The sequence below is a fragment of the Nymphalis io genome, chromosome 18, assembly GCF_905147045.1.
Source record: "Nymphalis io chromosome 18, ilAglIoxx1.1, whole genome shotgun sequence".
Classification (NCBI taxonomy): domain Eukaryota; kingdom Metazoa; phylum Arthropoda; class Insecta; order Lepidoptera; family Nymphalidae; genus Nymphalis; species Nymphalis io.
The window spans coordinates 5,551,729-5,578,099 of NC_065905.1; the positions used below are offsets into that span (position 1 = coordinate 5,551,729).

Here is a 26,371-nt window from a genome sequence, read left to right on the forward strand (position 1 = left end):
CAGTGTTATACTTTATTCAATCTATATAGATTGTACTCGTATATAATGTACCATTCGCTAATACGTTCATAATTGTTAATATCAACTCAACATTATGTTAATAATAATAAGAAAAACGTGTTAGACTTGAATCGATGTGATTTTATTGATATACATACATACCTATTAGGAATACAAATGGTAGGGTCACCTTTCATATACTTTGGAACTCCAATAAATATAAAGCACTAGCTGTGCCCTAGGCTTCGCCCATGTGGAAATCTGTTTGTGAAAGTACATATAGTCTATTAGTTTTCGCCTGCATCTTCATCCGTGTGTTGGGTATAAAAAAGTAATCTATGTCCTTCCTCGTGGTTCAAGCTTGCTTCATACCAAAGCGTAACAGACTGACAAAGTCACTTTCGCCAATCATGAGATCTAAGATGATATATCCCTTGTAACTGTAACAATAATACGGGCTCTCTCACCATTCAAACCGTAACTCAGCAATACTAGTAGTGATATTTGGTGGTAATACAACAGCGCCCATAGACATTGGCGATATCAGAAGATTTTACCGTTCTATCTTAAGGTTAAATCGCTAACTCGCTACCAACCGACCTGATATACCTATGAACCTGAGAACTATGCTGTTATGTCCATTATGTCTGTAGTTACACTCGCTCACTCACCCACCAAACCGGAACACAACTGAATATTGCTGTTTGTTTGCTTTAACGTCAACACGATGTGATGTAATATCAAGAAATCTACGTCATGAACTTCTTTGAGTTAGTTACCACGCTTTTTTATAAGCTTTTACTTCTGTTATATTTTGTATGACGTGTGGGTCGAATCTTGTTAATAAATGCTTAAACCAGAGCAACTTAATATTTAATATATAAATTTGATTTAATAAGTAAAAAAGGATATATTTAATTACATGTAGATTGGCATTGAAGATGTACAAGATACAAAAATACATAAAAGAAATAAAAATAGAAAGAAAACCTGTCATACTCGGATATGCTTCTATGTGTGAGGTGTAGGGGAAGACCGGGCATCTATGCCCGGTCTACCCAATCCGTCTACTAACTTGTAAAATATGTATTTTATGGATTGGGTGTGCATTATATTTTGCACAAAATCTCACCTCTACTGACAAAAAAATTCTAGGAAAACATTGATTAGTAACAACGAATGGTACCAGCTCTAATATTTATTTGTAGAATTGGGTTTGGTAATATTTTTATTAGAATTCAAGGCCATACTTTACACGTTCCTATATATCTTTAGCGCCTTAAAGTTTAATTAATTTTAGACATGTTAAACTTGATCCTGCTTGATTCCTTTTTAATGTTGAATATTTAAGTTATATATAATACAATTAGCATACCGACGTTAATTGCTCATCTCGTTAATTAAAGTAATGTGAATATGGTAATTTTCTATGACCTTGCTAAGTGTTTAATTTTTTTAATTTTTACCACGATTCGTTTTTTTATTACAAATTTAGTGAGGATAGATATTTTTCACCTTCTTTCCTAAATAATTTGGCATTCGAAAGCAAAAGACAAGAGATCGCTAAACTACAAAATGGTTGGAATATAAATGAAAGCATTCATCAATAGTTATTTTTAAACGAAAACAATTTACGCACATGACATTTGTCTTATCACAAAAACGTATTCGGACAATTGACGATATATTTATTTAGCTTTGTGTGCTAATAATATTTGGCTGTGCAAGAAATGAAATATCTAATGGATTGATTTAATTGAATGTGTTCTCTTAATTCTCAATATCACAAAACTCCTATCTTATAGTTCAAACTGTGCATTGTTAGTCAGTAACGACATTGCAGGAGCTTTGCACGGAAAAAAATAGGGGTTCACTCCGCCGCGAACTTATTAATTAGGAGATATACACATATGTATATAAGTTATGTTATATTTATAAAACATTTATAAAACATTTGACATCCAAAACGTCACTTTTTACGAATCCATAATGAATACAATTCAATGACAAAGTTGTTTATTTGTCGGAACTCCTCCTGTGACTGGAATAAATAATTGTTTTTATCAGTCTGTCTTGCTCGCGCTCATTGAGCTTATAGTCCAGCCAATGGGAATAAAAAAGACCTCTGCTCTACAAAAAGTGGTGTAGTAATCATTATGAAACATGTCGTTTAGGTTTGTACTCTGATGAAAAATCCTAGTAAGTGACCTCGAGGAGTGGTCGTTTGGGCGGCCATCTTGGATGAAAGGTGCTAAAATCTGTTTTTTTTTTCAATATAATATCTGAACGTTTGATGCTACAGTTAAAATTTTTTTGCCAAAAAAGGAGGCGGAAGAGCATGTGGCTGCAGGAAAGCTGGGTTGAAGTTGGAAATCGGTGGATTAGGCTATCTGGGGAAACCACAAAAAAACCGCCATTCACTCTACTTCATAGTGGTGTGGAAATGAGTTTTTAAAATTATCATAATTAAGTAAGGAATAGCTGGAAATAATAAAAATTAATCCAGAAAAAAATTGGAAAGTTGACGATATTGTAAACAATTTTTTATCTTTACGCTTTAAAAGATTGTAAATATGAATATTAGTTATTTTTTTAATATTTGAAGTATACTAAGGGATGTGACTTTTGAGCGTCACGGTAGCATGCATGCGCAAGCGTACCGCTGGTTTTTAGTGGGTATTCCGATGTTCGGGACGCACTAGGCGCCTTGGCCACCGGCGAGCTCCACATACCCCCCACTGTTCCCGTGGGGGAAACGCTTAATACGTTTTTCTATAGTAAAAAAAAGCATGTGACTTGTGCATCATAAAATGTCACTCACAGAGTGTCACAGAGAAAAGTCATATAAGAGTTTTATTTTCTTTACCTTTTTGTACAGATTTAAAGTACAAGATATTCTTCCTTAATCATAATACATAAACTTTGTATTAAAAATTGAATTTCATATGTACGACTTTCTATCTTGAGACTTATGATTAAGCAATTTCATTAAGAAACGGATGTAATTTGAACGTATCGTTCTGATATTTTTTAAGGCGGTAGTCAATGTCGTTACTCAAGAACTTATTTAATTTTGTTCCTCACTTTTATAGACACTTTTATATTGTATCAAATCAAAACTGTTAAATATTTTTACTTAAAATTATATAGATTACCATAGCTAAATACTAAAAGAACTGCTTCTGTTTTTGAATCGGCTCATAAAAATCGATCATCTGGTTTCTGCTAGAAAAACAGAAAACTGACTTTTTTAATCGATCAGAAACAAACGGGAATCAGTTATCTATAATTTATATTAAACGACGAACCAAATGACTAAACTAATTTTGATGAAATTTGTTTGTACGCAACAAGCAAGTTCAAGCCTCCAAGGACGGACTTATGTTACTTTTACCTAACACCCCCCTTCTCTACTCTTGGGCGAAGCAGCGGGCAGAAGCTAGTTATATACTTGTAACTCGTAACAGCCTGTGAATGCCCCACTGCTGGGCTAAAGGCCTCCTCTACTTTTTTGAGGAGAAGGTTTGGAGCTTATTCTACTACGCTGCTCCAGTGCGGGTTGGTGGAATACACATGTGGCAGAGAAATTATAAACACAAATTAAGCACATGAAAATTCAGTGATGCTTGCCCGGGTTTGAACCTACGATTTACAACATCGGTTAAGATTAACGCGTTCTTACCACTGGGCCATGTATATATACAAACCTCACGAATGTCTTATTTTGTACAAACTTTTATTTACTTATATTGTTAATATTTGGTCAAATCTTGCAAATGAATTTTCCCTCCCACGTTTTAGAACGTGGCCTAAAAAAACTTTATATAACTTTTATTTTACTATACCAGTTCACCCTAATGATTGAGCTCAATTTGTGCAAAATGTTTTAAAACTTGTGATAATACAATGTAATGGATTTTGAAATATGACTAATAATAAAAAATGCAAACCTTATTAAAATGACAAGGCGAACGTTGTACATATCATTTTAAATAAATTACGAAGCTCATTAGTTTTTTAAAGCCACATGAACCCGGATAAAGATACGTGCAGTTTTTTTTGTAATATTTTTGTACGACGCCTACAAAGGTCAAAAATATAATGCCTAGAATATAAGTTAATTTATGATAGCATTTTAACATATTTTTATAGTGTGTAGTAGACATTCTATATTTGTTTTGTTTTCAATTTTGATACTTTTAAACAATTATTATCATAATCATTCCTATCAATTGCTTGTTCCTTATTATAATTTTTGTCGATAAGATTTCCCTAACACATTTGCATGATCTTTTTCTATATTTTTTCCTTATTTCGTGTCTTCAATAAAGCTATTTATTATTTTATTTTTAAAGTGTAAACAAGAATAAATTGTTTAATAGCTTAAATAAATAGTTTCAGGTTGCGTTCAATTTTTATTATATAGACCTATACCTTCGCTCGTACTTTTATAAAAATATATGTAAAGTTTAAAAAAAAAGCACATTAAAGTAATATAAAACATAATATTAGAAGTGTTAAAAGTAAAATAAATCAGCCTTAAAATTTCTTGATATTAGACTTAAAAATTTGGGTTCCTAAAGTTTTTCGTCCTCTCTTGATATTAAAGATTATATAACAGACCAGCAATTATATAGATCGAAAAGCATTATCGTTTTTTATTACATCTTATCGTATTTACAGGGTCCTTGTAGCTTACACAATATTTAAAACATAACTAAGAAAGTCAGGTAATTCACAGTTCTAGTGAAGGTTTAAGAAACAAGGTATTCTCTAATGTCGAATTTTTAAATTGTGTGAAAATAATCCTAATCGAAAGATTTTATAAACCTAGTATGTTATAAAATGAGTGTTTAAAATTAAAACAAGCAACATTAAAAATAACACTGAAGACATTATATAAGCAAATGTGCGCGTATATTACTTTGCTAAATAATTTTATCAGGCGTAGATTTTTTTTTTAAATCATGGAATTCATTAATTATATTTTTTTCTTTTTAATGTTTACTACGTCTGTGGAATAGAACGTGACCTTTAAACAGGACTTGATAGTTTTTACAGTGCATTCGTTTTCTGTGTGCACTGCATGAAAACATTGTAAGGATAATTGTAGGAGCCGGAAAAATTAATTATGTATTATGTACGTAGACCTTGGTTGTAGCGTGATAAATTAAACTGCGTTTTCTGTTCCTTAAAAGGATGCTCTTGTACAATTATATTGATTTAATCATTGAGGTAAAAATCTAGAAATACTAATGTCGTACACTTAGCTTTTAACTGTCTCGGCTGTATAGTGAGTAGCTTTCAAGGCTACACAACCGGAAGACATGTTCAAAACATAAATTATATTTATTTCATCATTAAATATATAATTGCGTATAGATAATTGCTGAAGGCACAGGAGCGTAGATGGGAGAAGCTTCTTCATGTAGAGCTGTTGGACCTGCTCCTGATCTCTTTGATTGTCGAATTGCCGTTTAAATGACTTACATAGTTATGCACAACAATCAGATGACGTTTTATCGCGTGTTCAGGTGGCGATATTGCTAATATTACAAGTTTATCGATAAGATGAAAGATATTAAAGGGAAAACAAAACACAAAAATCGAAAATCAATAACAATTTATTTATAATGTGATGTCACTTTTGTGTTTTAAATTTACACAGCTAATTTAAAGCAAGTTTTAATCCATATAAAACGTAACAATATGGTTAATAATAATAATATTTCTTCAACAAGTTGATTTTCCAGAAATATTAACATTATTTTATGTCCAATTTTTTTAGATTTATATTATCACTGACATTTAAACATTTGTGTGAGACTATACAAAACATATCGTGGCATATATTTATAATAAAATCTCGCATAAAAATAATAACCAGTGCATTTTTTAAATTAGGCACTGATATTAAGAAAATAATATAATTATCATTAAATAACAGTAACGTAACAATGTATTTAATATGATTTATCTTTAATCGTGTGATACAAATATATAAATAAGAGTGAGGCTTCATGTACATGATGTTGCAGTCGCGCCGGATCCGCACTTGATATGCTAGATAAAGATAATGTTCCGTAATAATCAAATTAAAAAATATTCCGTATTGTCAAGGTGTCACTTAATCTACAAACAATGGCAAGAACAAAGTAACAAAGTTGTGACGATTGAATACAAAGGTTGAAAGGTTTATTTATTTTTATTATTACATATTATTTTTACTACCAACCCGCATTGGAGCAGCGTGGTGGAATAAGCTCCAAACCTTCTCATCAAAAAGAGGAGAGGAGGCCTTTAGCCCAGCAGTGGGACATTCACAGGCTGTTACGGTATATTATTTTTGAAAAGTTAAGATATTACGAAAAAGTATTAATGAAATTTAACAAGTAGTGTTCACATAAAAAAATTGCGTTTCTTTGATGGCGTCGCCATATACACGAAGCCTAAGTATCAAACATAACATAACAAAAATAATATAGAATATATATTTGATCTACATAATAGTTATATAGTTTTGCATTACTTATCGCAGTTTTTGACTAACTTGGGAACTTAGTCGAGCATATAAATCTTTATCATTCAGACTTTTAAATCTATCATAATGCTGTTTTTTTTTTTAAAATACATTACAGCGATAGGATGTTAGAAGCATAAGGAAATTCAGGTGGATATAATGATTTTATGAAATTTTATGGTTTTTTTTTTAATTCAGTCCTATGTTATATACATGTACAAGACAGCCTTCAACGTTTTCTAAAAAGACTCCAATATCTGTATTCTGACTAAAATGTACGTTTTTTTTAATAATTTTCAGTTTATAATAATTATTAGTGTATATTTATGGGTACATATCCATTCAAATTTTGCTTATTTGCGAATACAATTTTCAATTTGACTACATTCCACGCACAGATAATACCTTGTTACATTAAATATATCTATAAGATAACGTATAAGGTCGCACTAAAGATAAAGATGTACATGAATAGAACATATGTTATTATTTAAGACAGCTTTTAGAAAATTAAAAAACGTGCTTTAGTTAACAGTGGCATCAGTTCTTTAAAAGCCAAAATTTATAATTACGAAAAGATAGACACATATATGGCACTTAATTAAATATTCAAAGTGATACTTAAAAGATTTTTAACGATATGTTTATCTTCGAAACCGACTCGCGTAATGACGAAGTAAATTTACGTCTTTTATGACATTGCTACATCGTATTACATTCTTAATTCTAAATGATTTTGGTATAAATTCTGGTAACTAAACATATTCTTTATTAATATGATACAAAATATTTACAAAATCCTAGGGTATGTTTTACTTTTGTCATCTTTTCCGTTTAGACCAATCTTGTTTAATCATGTCAGAGCCTTTTTCTCCAATCATTATAACAGCCGCATTAGTGTTACCACTAACTATAGTTGGCATTATACTAGCATCTATAACTCTCAGTCCTTCAATACCATGCACACGTAATCTAGGATCAACAACAGCGCCACGGTCCCACGAGGGTCCCATTTTTGTTGTTCCACACTGATGGTATATTGTCATACTGATTGTCCTCACTTGGCATTCAATATATTCATCAGACATAAACTTTAAATGTTTACAGTTCGGCAATGGTTTCATATATAGTCTTGATCCGAACTGCTTGAATGGAGATGCATTTGCTACTTGAAGCGCTATTTTAATACCTTCGACAAGCCGATTTACATCTAACCGATCTTCATGATATCGCGGATTCATTACGGGGTAGTCAAATGGATTGGAACTCTTTAACCTTACATAACCTCTAGTATTTGGACGTAACAGTAGAGGCATAATAGTCCAAGCATCTTTGTTTGCTATCGGTTTATATACTGTGTCGTATACTTCATCAGTGAGACCTAAAATTTTTCTCACTATTTGACCGTTATCTGAAGAAAATGATGCAGGTGCCATATGAAATTGAATATCAGGCCATAAGCCGGATGTATTTGCGTATTTAGTATTTACGAAGGCTATGCCTTCTAACCCCCCTAAAGTTGTCATCGGTCCTCTTTCGTTAACAACATAGTTCATTGTGACAGGAAATGCTTGAAAACGATTTTGAACAATAGCTACGGGTTTGTCGACTAGAAACGTTAAACCTCCTACTCCCACGTGATCTTGCAAATTTTCTCCTACAGGTAAATCTTTTAAGACTCTTATTCCAACATTCTTTAAGTGATCCTTTGGTCCTATACCAGATAACATTAATAGTTGCGGACTGTTGATTGCTCCAGCAGATAATATAACTTCCTTCCGGGCATACACTACCCTTTTAATGCCATGTTTAAAGTATTCCACACCGTAAGCTTTCATTGTTATCGGATTTATCAAAACTCTCGTGACTTGTGTATTAAGAGATATGTCAAGATTCCTACGTGTCCTCACAGGTCTTAAAAAGGCTTTGGCTGTGCTGCATCTTGAACCTCGTCTTATTGTACCTTGGGCTATCATAAATCCAGTTTGAAATTCTCCATTAATATCTCTGTTTTCATATCCTATTTCCACACCGGATTCTACAAAAGCAGCAACTAATGGAGTCCTCCATGGAGCTTCTTGAACAGTTAAATAGCCTCCTCGACCATGATATTTAGTTTTAGCTAAATAAGGATTTCTATTATCCTCAGATTTTATAAAGTATTTAAGCACATCTCGGTATGCCCAGCCTGGATTTCCAAAAGATTCCCACTGATCGAAGTCATATCGGTTTCCTCTTACGTAGATCATATAGTTAAGAACGCTGGATCCACCGAGCACCTGTAATATTTAAAATATAGTGATAAGTTTTTTTTGCAAGCATAACAAAAGTGATGGTAAAAAAGAAAGTAATTTATCATATTTTGAATCTAGTAATTTAGTTATTGACTAAACTTTGTACAGTTTGACACAAATCAATTCTTCTGGCTGAATTTCATCATCATCATCATCAATGTAGCTAGGTAAGATAGGAGAACACAGATAGTCCCTTTATTCCCTTATTGTCATAATCCGGCGAGAGAGCAATGAGATGGAGACCGGAGAGAGTTCAGGCACAGAACCAACAACTGTACGTGCTTTCTGAGGTACAGATGTGTAAGCACTGACAAATTCCTGGCTGATACTGACAATATTAGATATTATTAGTAGCAGTGTGGATAATCTAATAACTTTTTATTCGCCTTTTGACGAAATAACTCTTCAAACATTTTATTCTTGCGACCCGGGTTTGGAACCCTGGACTTCGAGATCTGCAGGCTTATAAGCAATCTACTACACGGACAACTATTTTAGAATAATTAAAATTATTCTTTGTTCGGCTATAACTATAATAAAATACAAACATTTAATTATTATTGTTGATCGTAAATCAGTAGGAATCATTGACAATGTTAGATACGTCGTATTTGCCAGTAATCAGTCCCAATTAAATTAAGACATATTACCTTCCCTCGCGGCCAACTGCACCTATTCTTCTTAAAACCTAAGCAGGCGTATGAAGTAGGTTCGGTCTTGTATTGCCAGTCCAGCTTCGTTAGTTGTAAGTAGCCCGCTAACGAAGGGACGTCGGTGATCTCGTTTTCATCTGGTCCTAGGCAATACAAATCAACTTATAAATTATTAATGTTATAAATATTATAACGGTTAGGTAGATTATAAGGCAGAATGTCTTAATTATATGGACGATGACTATATCGTATATTTATGGAGATTATTTTAGTATTATCATTATCGTAGCATAGTATGTTATCAACGGTTAGCTTGTTTTAGCCATGGTAGAGCTCTGTACTTGTCTTGGTGGCTACTAATAAATTATTATTTACTCTACTAATAAACATCAATACTTCACATTGATTAAATCAATGTAACACACACAAGTTACATAAAATATTATATCCTATGTTATATTATATAGCTGCGAATTGACAATACTAAGTGTGGTTAATTAATTTTAGGGAATTAATTATCCGCCTTGTCTCCCTTCTACAAATAAATAAATCTAATAATAAAAATCATCTTAAGTCGTAAGTAGTTATTATAAAATAAATAGAAGTAAAAAAGCAGTCAAACTATGGAATTCCCTGCCTCAAGCTGAATCCGTACATATTTTTAAGAGTCGTTTGCATAATTATTATCTATCAATATAACTAGAGCATGTTGTATTATTATATGTATATGCTTATTTATTTCTTATACATATAAGTTTGTTTGTATGTATGTAGGTATAAGTGTATATGTATATATATGTATGTAGGTTGGTATATTACATATTTGTATTAAGTTCCTTAAATTTTAAGTATAAATTGTTCGCACACTATACCCGATTAGTGATCTTGGCTAAAAAACACATAAACGTTTCTCTTTACAGAGGTTGCCTGGAAGAGATCACTTATTAAGTGATAAGGCCGCCTTTCCATACTATATGGTCTACTTGCTATTATATGTTACTAAATATTTGTAAAGTGTGTGCAATAAAGGATTAATAAAATAAATAAATAAATAGTATTAAATGTGACCTACCACTTTCAAGTAGTAACAAATTCCAATCCTTGACTTCTGTTAATCGATTCGCCACTACTGCACCCGCAGAGCCTCCTCCAACAACTATGAAATCATATTCCGTCCTCGGTTCTTTATCTAGAACTTTAGCTTCGGGGTCGTATGAGTTATAGTTATGATAGGTAAATGCTCCCAATAGAAGTGGAATAAGCCACAAACCAGTTACGCTAACAGTCTTTAGTGCTGTCGATGCTAGAAGTACGTGAATACCCATTTTGTTTTCTATCTTCTTATTTTAATATTTGTTATCGTTTTGTCTTAACTTCTTATAATATAACTGTATGTTTGCGTATGCTTTGGTTTTTGACTGAGATAAGCGACTTAGAAGATTTTTTTTTCGATCTGGTGGTTTACATTTGCGCATAACTTTCTTAGCTCCGAGAATCTTTAGTAGACTCTGCGACATGTTAACAGCCGCAGTTTTGTATTGTTGATACGTCTTCGGAGTCTTGTATCTGAAATTTAAAACAAAATATTTTAAATATAGTAATTAATATTTATAATAATAACTAATACGTATTCTATTTTGTTACAGGTATGAACAATGCATTACAGTTGACAATTCACCGCTACTTTATTATAGTACATGCGAATTTTATACTGCAAAATCTTCGGGTTCGGGTATTTATTAATTTTATATGAACATTATAATTCTTCTTTATTTACTTAATATAATATATAGTGTTACGAAATTGAACGATGGCGTACATCTCACTATTATCTATTTTGAAATTTTATTATGTATATTTATTTACTGAATTCAAAATAGTTTGATGTACATTGATCAATCAATTTAGCACTTATAAGGTAAAATAAACATCCAAAAATGTATATAATCGAATTTAATTTTGATTGTCAAAAATCAATGTTGACAGGCGTGTGACTATATGTCCTGCAAGGCTACAATACCCTGGCTTTTACATGTTTTCATTTGTAACTTCCGAAGCCGAGATGGCCCTGTGGTAAGAACGCGTGAATCTTAACCGATGATCGTGGGTTCAAACCCGGGCAAGCACCACTGAATTTTCATGTGCTTAATTTGTGATTATAATTCATCTCGTGCTTTACGGTGAAGGAAAACATCGTGAGGAAACCTGCATGTGTCTAATTTCACTGAAATTCTGCCACATGTGAATTCTACCAACCCGCATTGGAGCAGCGTGGTGGAATAAGCTCCAAACCTTCTCCTCAAAAAGAGGAGAGGAGGCCTTTAGCCCAGCAGTGGGACATTCACAGGCTGTTACGGATTTGTAACTTCTCATACCCTATCTAATAAACACTCCTGCACACCAATTTAGACATTGTAGTGTCTATTTCAATCACATGAAGAGCAAGGACATGTAAACAACCTTGAAGTTAAATTGATATAATGTAATTGGTGAGACCTTGAATAATCTTTTTACTGGTGGTAGGGCTTTGTGCAAGCTCGTCTGGGTAGGTACCACCCACTCATCAGATATTCTACCGCAAAACAGTAATACTTGATATTGTTGTGTTCCGGTTTGAAGGGTGAGTGAGCCAGTGTAATTACAGGCACAAGGGACATAAAATCTTAGTTCCCAAGGTTGGTGGCGCATTGGATATGTAAGCGATGGTTGACATTTCTTACAATGCTAATGTCTAAGAGCGTTGGTGACCACTTACCATCAGGTGGCCCATATGCTCGTCCGCCTTCCTATTCTATAAAAAAAAAAAAAAATCTATGCTATTCACTATGGATTCATCAAAACTTGTGTTTCAGAGCTTTGGAAGAAAAATTTGAGTGGATATAAGGAGGTATGTGGTATAGTGTTGTATGATTAATAAAGAAAAATGGATATGAGTCAAGAACTGTTTGTATTGCATAAATATGTAAATATAGGGTTAGTTTATCTCCATTTTTGCTAGTATTGTGTATCAAATATAGATATATATTATGACTTATAATATTATTTAAAATAATAAAATAATAATTATTTAAATGTATATTAGAAAGTTATGTTATAAAACAATAACTTTTATATAATTCGCCCCTCAATGTAAGAACAGACCAGTAATGTGAAGAGAGAGATAGATTAATGGGTGAAATGCAGGTGTGAAGGAGACGGGACGGTCGCCTATTTCCTAGTTATACGGAAGATATGATCTAATTCTAGTCTCGTGAAAGTGATCTTGGAATATATATAATTACTAACAATCGTGTGCATTTTTGTTTCATTTTAAATATTTGATTCAATTCTGTTTTTCTTAACCACACATAATTTTAATCCACATTTTTGTCATAATGAATCAAATTTAGAACTGTAATGTTTTGTCAAAATTAATAGATTAGATGAACGAAAATAAACTAGTTGCGTCTGGGACCCAACTTTATATAAACATAGGGTTAATAATTCCTGTGAGATAATGTCTTACAACAAGATACCAGAAAACATTTAGATTTAATTGTAATATTTTATATATTCAATTGCTAAATTGAAAAGAAATGCCAAGCAAATTTTTGTGTAGATAATAAAACACCATGGAAGTAAATATAGACAGCAGACCGTTTCAAATAAAAACATATTAATGGTGAACAACCTGGGTTTTGGACGGTTTCTCCCGTTTGTGAGGTCTTTCCGAAATGGTGGAATATTAGGCTCACAATCAATTAGCAAGTGCTTAATGCTTTTTTATAATAATTTTTAATAAAATATATTAGAAGAAAATCTCAAATTCAAAATTATGTAAATATGCTTCGAATTATATTAATTTGTTATCTATATCATATGATATTCCAAGAAAAATTAACGAACATACAATGCTACCCGCATTGTATGTTCTTTGGATACACTCCAAAATTGAAATATTAATTTTAAAATATAAATTCATAATAGGTGTGATCAATTTATTACTATAGAAAAAAAACATCCAAAAGTAGAAAGTTAGCAACTGTGGTAACAGTATCATATTTAAAAATGATATTAATGAGAGGAAAACTTTTGGTTTCATCATGTCTCGACGCAGGTCATCATGGCATAACGCGCGAGTTGTAAAAGTCAATTTCAATGCATTATATATGACCAATAACACTGTTGTATATTTGCTTATAATATTTTTTTTTATTTATGAACCCATTTTGATAATTATTTTTGTGTTGGTTTCAGTATAGTTCCAAGGTCCATACCGATGTATATTTTTTTTCTTATAAATTGGTAAGTGGACCGACAAATGGGCCACCTGATGTTAAGTGGTCTCCGCCGCGCAAACACATTGGAGATGTAAGAAGTATTAATCATTCCACACATCGCCAATGTGCTACTAATCTCGGGAGCGAGATGTAATGTCCACTGGCTGACTTGTCAGTGACCCTTTAAACTGGAATACAACAATACTATACATTAAGTGTTGCTGTATGGTAGTAGAATATCTGATGATTTGACCTTCCTAGACGGGTTAACACAAAGCCCTACCACCAAGTAAATAAATTGTTATTGGAAATTGTTAAGTTTTTATTTACAGTGTAACGGCAAATTGTTGAAGTCGGTCTCTTCATGTCTACGTATATTCGTTTGATAAAAGCGCACTTGACTCAGCAGCATTTGTTGTCTTACTGTCACGGACGTCATTACTAACTATATATGCCAATTTATGACTTTATTCAGATTTTGGTTAAATTACAGATGAAATTATTCGTGGTAATTCGATTTTCACGCTTAAAGTCACGTAGTTAAATATCATAGGTTTGTAACCGCACAATGAATTACTAAAACCAGCGTCACGCTCTGATTAAGTCAACTACACACAATACGAATATTGTTCTTGTGTTTCGAATAACTTATGTGTAACCTGCATTACCAGATGTAAAGTTCATTTTAAACATTTTTAAGATATTTCAAAACAACTTGAAGTAACATATACCTATCTACACTGATAAAATCTTGTTATGTTTGTTGATATCTATACTAACATATATACCTGGAAGGTTTTTTTTGTTTGTGTTTGAGTGTGTATTTGTTTGTACGTTTGGACGTGCTCCAAAAATGTACCAGAATGTTCCTTATCGATTTGAAGAAAAAATAGCACATAGATAGACCTTATTGAAATATTTTTTAGAATTCATTAAATTGCGTCGTAGACGGAGTAGTAACAATTATAATAACAGCCTGTTAATGTCCCACTGCTGGGCTAAGGCCTCCTCTCCCTTTTGAGGAGAAGGTTTAGAGCTTATTCCACCACGCTCATCTAATGCGAGTTGGCAGAATTTCAATGAAATTAGACACATGCAGGTTTCTTCACGATGTTTTCCTTTACCGTCAAGCTCGAGATGAATTATAAACAGGGTTTGAACCCACGATCATCGGTTAAGATTCACGCGTTCTAACCAATAGGCCATCTCGGCTCTTTTTTAGTAACAATTAACGTGTGTTAAATATTTATAAATAAAATAAATAACGCAGAGATTGGACTTGCATGCCAGTTTTGTTTTGTAACCGTTACAAAAATATTAACCATTTGAAACATACAGATGTCATGGTTTAACAATAAGAAAAATATCTTCGAAAGTTCAATGAACTTATCCTATTGATTATTTTACTTAAAACGTTGTCTTATATAACCCTTGTTTACCTTCTTTGTATTAATATATTAATTTATTAAGAACCACTATGTAATATTTTTTTCTGTTATGTTTTTATTTGATGTGTTTTAGTTAATGTGACCTCCTATACTCGAAATTTCATCAATCGGCACATTCATTTTAAAACATCATTGTACGATATAATGTTTGCTTACTAGTAAATATGTATGCTTTGTTGGAGATCATTAATAAATAAATAAAGAAATATATAGCATAAAATATATGTATATAATTTATTATTCGTTTTTCGTGTCAATAAAATTAATTGTAAACTCTATTTAAATAAATAAAAAAGTAGAATATGTTACATAATATTTAAGTAATGTCTTTTCTATTTGCTCAAGCAGCGATTGTAACAAAATAAATGTTATTTTTTTCATATATGTCTCAAAACGTGCTCAACTGGTTAGCAAGTTGCAAATAAGTTGCACAGCGCCACCTAACTTATTGGTAAACAAACCTTATATAAGAGACGGTCCGAATTGATAAATCTGTGCCATTAGGTGAAGGTCGCTTCTCGAACTTTCGATTGCTTTACATACGTATGTAATGGGTTTCCTTCTTAATACATAAAATAAGATAATTGATTAATGGGTCGTGTTTTGTATGCTTTCTATTTTTTTTTATTTAGTGTATAGTAGGATTTTTGGGATCTTAATAGTTTATCTGTCACTCTTTTGGATTGTGTCTGAGATTGTGTAATTATCACGATGTAAATTATATTTTTAATTTTATTGATTAGGTATTTCACCGCAATTAAAACTTTTGCTCTTACTTAACATTTCAATTGAGTTACAACTGCGATGTTCATTCTCAATTAGATGAGTTATGAATATCTAAATTATTATACATAAAAATACAGGAGTTAAGCTTTGCGTTATACACACATATATGTAGATATTATGTATGTGTATCGTAACCCGAATTCTGTATATGTTTACTGTCGGGTGAAGGCCGCGACAGCCATTACTTTCACTCTTACGTAGTTGAACCGACTTCCCGGCTCGATGACGAGTGATGTCATCCGGCGACCTTCAGAGTTAGGTAATTTAAGGTAGGTCGAAATTAATTATTACTTTTTTACATTAATTAATAATTCGTAAAATATATTCTGATTATTTCTTTGGATAATCCGATGGTGCAATTTTTTTTTTTTTTATAAATTAAAATTAAGGTAGCTAACTTGGATTGTACTAAGTTTAATGTAATCAAATGTTTTTTGATTTTGATAAATTTAAATAAAAATTAGCCTACTGACTCTTGACGGAAAAACTCCAGTAAGTGTCTTGCCCGAATCCCGGATTTGAACACATTATTACATACATACATCTTAGCCTTATAAGACAAACGAGGCGGTTATTTCTTTCTGAGATTATATAATACAGACAATATGTAATTAGTGCGAAGGTGACAACAGACACAGTTAACGCGTTATTTAGGCATTCGCGAAATTCTAAAGAGGTCTGACACAGTTATCTATGCTTTGTTTTTATTCTCTCACTTAATTATGCTATTGTGTACAAGTCGATGTCGAATGCTTAACACATACAGCCTAGATATTATTCAAAATAGATGTTTTATATGTGGCGTATTTATTTACACCGTTTTTAAGTCTATACTAATAGTAGCTGTCCGTCTTGACTTCGTACGTGTAAAATAAGAATTTTTATTTATTTTTATAAAAAAAAGTCTTGTTCTCGATAGCAACGCCACCTGCCTATCCAATCTAAATCGTCCAGGTCCACTGAAACACACACAAAAAAATTCATCAAATTTGGTGAAGCCTTAGGTAAGTTTAGGAGTTCAATGACATACACGAACCAGGGTCAGTAGGAGCGTTAAACGCAAGTGAAACATTACAATTCTGAAGGACAAATGATCAAATTAAGAACAATGCATCTAAATATTGAAAGTGAATTCGACCTTCTATTAAAAAGCTAAACGCTGGCACATCGCCTTTGTTTCGATACTGCACTTGTATTTTGCAAGTGGTTATATAACTAATGGCCGAAGTTTTGTAACTAAAGGATTCGCGGTCGAGTCACGTTTTTTTTAAATTGCACTTTTATGGATCTACTAACTTAGTAATGAATATTTAGATGAGAGTTATGTGTGTAATGTGTGTAATGCTTAGTGTTTTATGACATTTTGGTAGCTTTTTTTTTTTTTTATAGAATAGGAAGGCGGACGAGCATATGGGCCACCTGATGGTAAGTGGTCACCAACGCTCTTAGACATTAGCATTGTAAGAAATGTCAACCATCGCTTACATATCCAATGCGCCACCAACCTTGGGAACTAAGATTTTATGTCCCTTGTGCCTGTAATTACACTGGCTCACTCACCCTTCAAACCGGAACACAACAATATCAAGTATTGCTGTTTTGCGGTAGAATATCTGATGAGTGGGTGGTACCTACCCAGACGAACTTGCACAAAGCCCTACCACCAGTAGGGCTTAGACAATTCGTGGTTGTCGTAACAGCCGACTAATGGAAATAATTTGAAGTGCATATTTTTATGCGTTTTTCATTCTAATTGACAGAAATATATATTTTTTGTAAAATTTCCTGAATAAACCTTTTTTTATTCAATAGACCACGTAAGCGCTTCAACTATACTGTACGCTTGCGGGAAACGAACATACACCTAAAGCATTTCCGAACACGAACCGTCGTCAACGTCAGCCTCACAGCGACTGAAAAGGAATATTTTCCTAAAAATTCAATGTTTTATTAATAATTCACGTGTAACCGAGGTTACGGATTCATTACAACCTCGGCCACGGCATTGCGTTCAATCGACCGTCGTGCCACAGTCCTCCGAAAGAACCTTGATACTTCCTTACTTCATTCATGTATACCGATTGAAATTACATTTTAACTTAATTTTGTATAAATATATATTTATTTGTTTTTAATTATAAGAACTTAATAATTCACTTAAAATGAGATTAAAAATACATAAAAAATATTAAACAATTTAAAGTACTCGTACGTAGGAAATTACGTTATTTAATTATTTTTTCTTTACATTCGTCTGAATTTTGTTTTTGCTATGTTATTCTGTAGTTGGTAAAAAATCAATTTTGTACTTAGTATAGAAAAGAGTGCTTAAAGAATTGCTATCCTAATAATTTCGTAATTTATACAATTTAACTCTTTTACTTTTATATAATTTCGTTTGTAAAAATAGCCATTTATGTTGACGTTAAATTTCCGAGATATTAAGAGTTGTCTAAAATATTGTAAAATAAAAAGGTTCGGAGCTGCGCTGAGTATCAGCTTTAGGAAGACCAAGCTGGAGTGATCACTTGACCTTATTAGTTTATTTTATCTACAACGTAAAGCTACTAAATTGAAGAGCTCGAATTGGCACTATTACATAATATCAATTGGTTCCACTTTCCAGAAGGAGGATTATATTTGCATAACCAATCAAGCTTATAAACGATTTCATGCTAAGGGCACTAATTTGTACAATTCTTTGGAATGTAGTTCGCTAAGTAAATAACTCGCAATCAAATGTTATGTAAAAGTAACTTAATAATGTGACGGGTTATTTTCATGACGTAATAACACAGTGATTTATGATAATCAATAATACAAAGAAATTACTGTGTTAATTTAGGCTAGGAGAAATAGAAAACTTAAGTAATTTAAGTTCTTGTAAACTAATGTATGTAATGTTTTTACTTTTTTTACCATGATTTTATTGCGTATATTTTTGGATTTTTTAAATATGTACTTTACATTTTAAAGAAAGACAGGCATAGAAATTTATTTAAAATAAAAACAGCGACGAGCCGGTTGACGTGGTGGTGGTGAGTCTGTAATTATCTATATAAGTATGTATTTTCAAAAGAAAAATAGTATATGTATCAGTTGTCTGGTTTCCATAGCACAAGCTCTGCTCAATTTGCGATCAGATGGCCGTGTGTGAATGATGTCCCAGGATATTATTATTATAAATAAAAAACAGATTTTATAATTATGCATACAGTAAAATTTATAATTTACAATCTACTCTTATTGGTCAAATTTCAAAAAGGGTCAGTTAATCTTTTTATTTCGTGCAAAAAAGCTACATTGGTCAACATGTAAAAGTACTTATTTAGACTTAGATGTTTCAAATTAGTAATTACAGGCACAAGGGACTTAACATCTTAGTTGGTGGCGCATTGGTGATGTAAGCGATGGTTACCACTTCTTACAATGCCAATGTCTATGTGCGTTGGTGACCACTTACCATCAGGTGGCCCATATGCTCGTCCGCCTTCCTATTATATAAAAAAGAACGCCGGAGAACAAAAAAACTTTTATTCGTTTATACATTTTTACATTGATTTTTATTAAGCATACACAATCAAGGGAATTAAAACATTATTTTGCTAAATATATATACATTCAGATGGAAAATGTATTATAAATTCTTAAAAAGTGTTAACTTTTGCAACCGTTAAAGTAAAAATCAAATTATTTTTAATTGAACTCGTTATTGGAAAAAGTGTCAGATAAATAAGGTGTCATCTTATTTATCAGAAAGTGATTAAATAACAGTTTTATTAGGATATTTACTTATCTAATATGGTTTTTAATTTTAAAGCTGAATAAAGCCGGTTCTTATAATGACTTTCAGATTTTATTGTCAAAAAGCAATTCAAAGATTACAGAAATGCTTAAATAATTAAGTAATTTTAAATATGAGCTTCGTTTTCATACATAATTATCGCCATATATATAACTATACGCGAATGTGAATATTTCTACTCTTCTGCATTTGAAATTATTAACAATCAAATAATCAATTTATTTTCTATTCAATAAACACCAAATGACACAAGAAAAAATGAATATTCCGTCTAGAGACGTCATTTACCTTCTATTCAAATTAATTTCGTCATAGTTAAGTAATTTGAGAGTATTTGTCTAATCTCGTTGAGAATTTGCAGTCGACTTCCGTATGTTTGTATGTTTAACCGTTTGCGTAATATATGACTAAATGTTTCAATACATCATGTTGTAGAATATGACCGACACACTAATTCATAAGGGTAATGTATTAATCAATAAACAGACAAAGACAAAACAGTCATTTCGTTTTTCTTTTCTATTTGTCTACCGTTGATTATTTTTTGATAGCTATAGACACGATAGAGTGAATAAAAAATAAACAAAATATAATTAGACATCTTTTTTATATATTTTTTTATCGTTTATTATTTAGAATATCCAGATTTAGTTAAATAATGTGTAAAATGTGGCTATGACAAGGACCTTGAAATAATCGAATCGAATTTTAAGGATACAAATTATATCGGTTGCTATAAATTCTATCAGAGCAAGAGACTTTTTAATTCTAATCTATCAATCATAACTAATCAATATCACTTCGGCTGGTATATTATTTGAATACTAAATTAAACTTTAATAATAATAATAACATAAATCATTGTGTCGCGGAACGTTGGAAAGGGTTTCTTGAAGCAAGTTTTCCGTGAGCCAAGGATTGAGTACCACTGTCTTAGAGTAAGTACTCTGAGAGTACTTTCTTTCACTGGCAGGTACATTACGACTATCTAACATCGACTGGTAGATTCGTTAAATTCAACTTTGATAACGATTAAAATTTCTAATCTGAACGTTAATTTACGAATACTACCTTCATCTTAATAATTATATTATTTATACTTAATAGTATAAATGCGAAAGTAACTCTGTCTGTGTGTTACGCTTTCACGGCTAAATTGCTGAACCGATTTTGATAAAATTTGGTATGAAGCAAGCTTAAACCTTAAGGAAGGATATAGGCTAGGACATAGACTTTCTATACCAAAAATCTATTGATCCCCAGCAAGCGAACGAAGACGCGGCCGAAAACTAGTTATTCATAAATATTTAAGTACATATGAGTACGAGTATATCCTATTGTAAAAATGTCAAAAAGAAATCTTTTATTGTAAATAAAAATGTTCGTGTGTGAATTGTACACCAATTTTTTTTCAAGATTGTGTATCGTTTCTCATTATTGAATATTTAATTTTATTTTGTTTAATTGCACCATATTTTTATTATTATTATTTTCTAATCAATTAATATTTAGTGAATAATTTGTGTAAATAATTAATTAAATTAATTTAATGTGTTTTAAATAAAATAATATAAGGTACAGTGATGCAAATCATAGACATGGAACTAAGTTTAAAAAAAACATTCCACGTTTGACGTATAACGTATCTGAACTGTGTAAAGGTTTATGTCACCGTGTTGCGTAAAGCATTACCTTACTTCCCCTATGATCTTACGCAAGCAGTAGTGGGTTCTTTCTGGAAATTTGCGGCTGAAGAGAATCGACAATAGTTGAATGAAGAAATATTATTTCCTTCTTTTATTTCATTTCAATTATTTATCATAAATAATGTAATTAGTATATGTACTTTTTTGACACGAGACGTGTGATGTAATACTACGTGATGATGATAACGAGAATAAAAAATGAAAACGAATTCATACGAATCAACTATTTACACATTTATGCAAAATTAACATTGTGACGTCATTCTTTTATTTATATGAAACAAGGGTTTTGTTATATAGAAATAAATAAGAGCTTTTATTTTGCATATAAACAAGTATTGAAATGCTCAATAACTTATAAACGCTATAATTTTTAAAAGCTTTTATTTAACTTGAATTATTTGCTGGTTTGTCTAGGTTAAATATTGTAAGCCGTATAAGAAACGCTTCAACTTATCCTACGGATCTGAACTGTTTTACTTTGATTTGAAATCAGAAATGCTGATTTTATACCCAGGATGTAGAGCCTTTTAAGTATATAAATAAAGCATTTTTAGTATATAAAACTTAATTTTTAAAAACGTTTTTCAGTATTATTTTAGTGAATATTTATAATTAAATTTAGAAAAAATACTTTAACCAGCTAGGGAACGATGAAATATTTAGAAAAAATCTCTTCGTTCTTTTTTACCCCTAACAACATATATGTATTAATTATATGATGATTGGTTGAGTAGTTAAGATGTCTAAGCGTAACAAACAACTCACTTTTGCGTTGATAATATATCAAGTTTTCACTCACAAATATTTGGCAGTAAGCTCTAGTTACAAAAAGGTCATTTAACATTGTTAACAATTTAATTTTAAATATAAATTATTATTCCACAGCCTTTGTTTGTGTCTCTAGATGTTGATAAATAAGTAACCGATGTCAATACGTTATGTTGAAGTATTTTGTGCGAAGATTTGACCAGTTTAACAAGATTAAACAATACAATTCATCATTTATTAGGAGAAATTGTAACAAAAACATAGATTATATTCATATGTTCATATACACAAACAACTCTTGAAATCTTTACAATGTTAAACGAAAACCTACGTTACCTTCTTTTTGAGGAGATCGAGCCTGGAGATCAATACAAGTAATTATGAATTAACGTATTTAGACAGAGTCACGTGACATGTCACATCACGTCAGAACAGCCGTGATAGTTCATTGGCTAGAACACGAGAACCTTCACCGAGGTTTACGTTTATATATATTTACTATAGTTGGTATGTGCTTAATTTTTGCTTGATAAGCTCCACTCTCTCCTCAAGAGGTAAGGCCTACGATCTGCAGTGGGACAATTAAAGATTGTAACTTTTTTTATAGAACACACGAGTCTCATTATGTCTATCGGCCGTTACGTAAATATTGTATTAAAGAGTGATTCACATATGAAACACAATGCACCGAATCAATCTCTTACATCGATAGACAGGTAAACACGTCTGATGCAACTGTATCGAATCTAGTGGTTTGCGTAATATTAACCTGTCATAAATATTTTGGTTTTAATATTTAGTAATAATACTTCAATTTAAATGCTCCTTCGATGAAACGCAATGCAATATTTCGACATTAAAAAACTATGCAAATGTATTTGTTACTAAATTTTTCTCTGTATATATGTTAATTATTACATAATATGATTTAAGTTATTTTTTATTGCAATACAAAATTTTAATAATTTTAGACCATTATCAGCAGGCATCACTGTCCTCAATGTTGTCAGAGCTTGACAGGTTAATTTCGTATTCGACGATGAAAAGTTTAAATTGTATGGACATAACGAATGACCTTGACACAACAGAAACGCAATCGCAATTATGATTAATTATTGCAATTATAAAATTGAATAGGTCAATGATCGCTGTTAAATAATATTACAAACACAAAACTCTGGTTGCTAAAGATATAAGCAAAGAACATGTGGGCGAAGTTTCTCTGTTGTTGAATCGATGTCATATTGAATACTCTAAAGGATAATTGATGATTAATAAAATATTTTTTAGGGTTTTTCATATAAAATATATGTATGTAGGTATTTTATGATTAATGGAAAACAGTAACCTACTGAGTTTCTTGTTGGTTATTTTGATAGACAATATATTCTGATCTACAATTCTGAGCCGGATCAGCTTTACATGAAAACAAATCTTGTAAAATGACGATTCAAAAGGGCTTGTACTTCCATAAGGTTTACTTAGATTTGGATCCTTACGCGTCGCGTATTTAAATCGGGAATTACTAAATTTTATGTGGTTCATTGATGTTTACTGTCCATCAAGAACTTGGAGGAAAACATCGTAAGGAAGCGGAGTTTTTGAGACGTTTATATGAGGAGTTAAGCACCATAATGGTATTTTCTGCGTATCTAAAAAATGGCCTTCGTACAGTTTGATTTTTACGGGCTGTTTTTTACACTTTTATTTGAAGTGATTTCGAAAATATTTTATTATTCACTTCTTACAAATGTCGTTCAAGACATTTAACGATACTTACAATCATTGCTGATGATTCTTTCAACACAGCTTACACAATCACTTTCAGTAACAATGTCTCGTCTTAATGTTTCTTAGGTTACTGTAGCACCAGGATCCTTTCTAATTAGAATTCCATCGTCTGGACTCACTAATGACAATGTCAATTATAATTCACTGTTTACGTTCGACAGTTATTATTATTGTTCTCTCTCTCTTTCTATGTGTTATTGTTGCATTTTTTCACACGATTTTTCTTAATATGCCCGTTGGATCTGCGTCTGTTACATCAACCCAAGAAAAATTATATAGATCAAGTTTTATCGATAAAACTGTTATGTAAACCTTAAAATATAAAAGGGACTTATTTAATGATTTAATCAATGTTTTTATAAGTTAACTAATCGCATAAAATTCTTACAAATATAAGCAAATAAAGTTATACAACACTTAAAAGCCGATTATAAATAATGATTGGCCTTTTGATTAAATTGTCGGTTAGAAGGTAATAAAGTGAAGACGACTGTTCTTCTTTTCAATAGATATGGATTGTCATGTTATTTAACTAGTAATTTTTTATTTAAGATCAATGAAATGCATTAAGAAATTGGTCACTAATCGACGCTATTAATACTACAATTATTTTTTTCTTTGCTAAATATTTAATAAATGTCTGTGACCGTCTTGTATTAATTTTAATTAAAAAAAAACCCAATTTAAACAAGTTCGCATGCAGTATCCAGAATTTATATAATAGCTCGGCTAGTTAAAGTTACGTTAGATTAGGTAAGGTTATACGACTAAATCGAATTTATTACTAAACGGTTATAACAAATGTTTTTAATGTTCTCCTACATTTACAAAGATAACGATTTTGCCAATAAATAAAGTAGGTATTGCTAAAATATTATTATAAAAAGATTTTTGAACAAGTTGCTTATAATCATTTTTATAATTCAAAAAACACTGTCACTGGCAATCATAACGAATTTAAAAATAAACTTTATGAGGTTGTTATTATTAATATAAGAACAAATTCAAAAATACGTTTCATTATATAGAAATTAAATGAATTCAATATAACTTTTCGATACTAACAATTGTTAAAAGTAACTTTTTGAATAAAGTTGAGGTTCGCGGCAACTGCGCGACGCGACTCCGCGTGGTTGACTGGCGTTGCGCGCGCGCCGATGCTGTAATCGCCGTGGGGTTACAGGTAAATCGTAATATGTGTTACGAGGTGCATTATGTCTATGTGGGTCGCCGTATTTGTAGGGTTGAACCTGACGTATGTCACGATTCGCGTGCGTTTTGCAATAGATTGATTAATTTTAACAACTGTGATAATGAAAGCGATTAGATTATGTCATATATAAAGTTTTTATTTATTAAATTAAATACAATACCGTTGTATGATAACTGGTTACAATAATTTTGAAAAGTGCGCAAACTTAATATTATTTTGTCGCCTTTATTGGTGACGTAACTTACGTTATTAAAATATATACGTAACTTTTAAACTATTTGTAATAATTAATGACAGTTATCCATTGTATTTAAAATGTTTTCTTTGAAATATGCGCATTATGCTTTTACATTAATTTCTCTATTACCATATGAATGTATGTTGAAAACATATACGCAACACGATCGATAGCAATTAATACACAAATAAAATTGTGCTAAATCCTTGACATTTGTTTCATATGAAAAAACACGCACCCTAGATTAGATGTCGTTCGAATAAGTTATGACGTAAGTGGGCTTAAAAATATTACGAAAAATAAATAAAACTGAAAATACAGCAACAAATATTTTTATTTTTAGAAGAACCTTAATTCGAAAATTGCTTAAATGAAAAATGAGATTCCTTTTAATAGCAGGCAGTTTAGGTCTCCACCTAACAAAATGTAACAATATTTATGATCCAAACAGAATTGTACGATCTATGTATAATTTTATGGTTAATTTTCGATTGTGTTGCTGGAAATAAAAACTTGTAGACACATCAAACAATTAAAGCAAAATGTAAAATATACACAACTCCACCTGTATTACGTCTAATACGGTTTTGTATAGAATTTAACGTAATTAATTAATCATATAAAGAGCGTATAAAGTCTTGACGACTACACCCGTCGTTGATTTTGATTAATAATAATATCAAAATAATAATTCAATTGTATATTTGTCTATGTAATTTGATTGTCGACAAAGAGTAACTACTGAGTTTCTTCTCTAAGCTCTGTGGTAGCTTTAAGTTTAATTATGCTTTTAAAATGATTGTCAAATGACAATTCAAAAGTGCTCGCTAGAATAAAGTATATTTTGATTTGATTATTTAAACGCGATTACAGCTCCTCTTCTTCGT

General features: G+C 31.4%; 2 protein-coding genes across 3 annotated transcripts in view; one reads left to right on the forward strand and one right to left on the reverse strand.

Moving 5' to 3' along the window:
• LOC126775286 (flotillin-2) overlaps positions 1-26,371 on the forward strand; it is a 246,230-nt gene that overhangs the window by 79,823 nt on the left and 140,036 nt on the right. The window lies entirely within an intron of this gene.
• LOC126775279 (glucose dehydrogenase [FAD, quinone]) lies at positions 7,089-25,165 on the reverse strand. Its single transcript, XM_050497095.1, has 5 exons — positions 25,099-25,165; positions 24,023-24,281; positions 10,540-11,033; positions 9,465-9,610; positions 7,089-8,799 (listed from the first exon to the last, which is right to left on the reverse strand). The coding sequence occupies exons 3-5, from the start codon at positions 10,790-10,792 to the stop codon at positions 7,342-7,344; spliced, it is 1,857 nt and encodes a 618-aa protein (XP_050353052.1). The 5' UTR covers positions 10,793-11,033; positions 24,023-24,281; positions 25,099-25,165; the 3' UTR covers positions 7,089-7,341.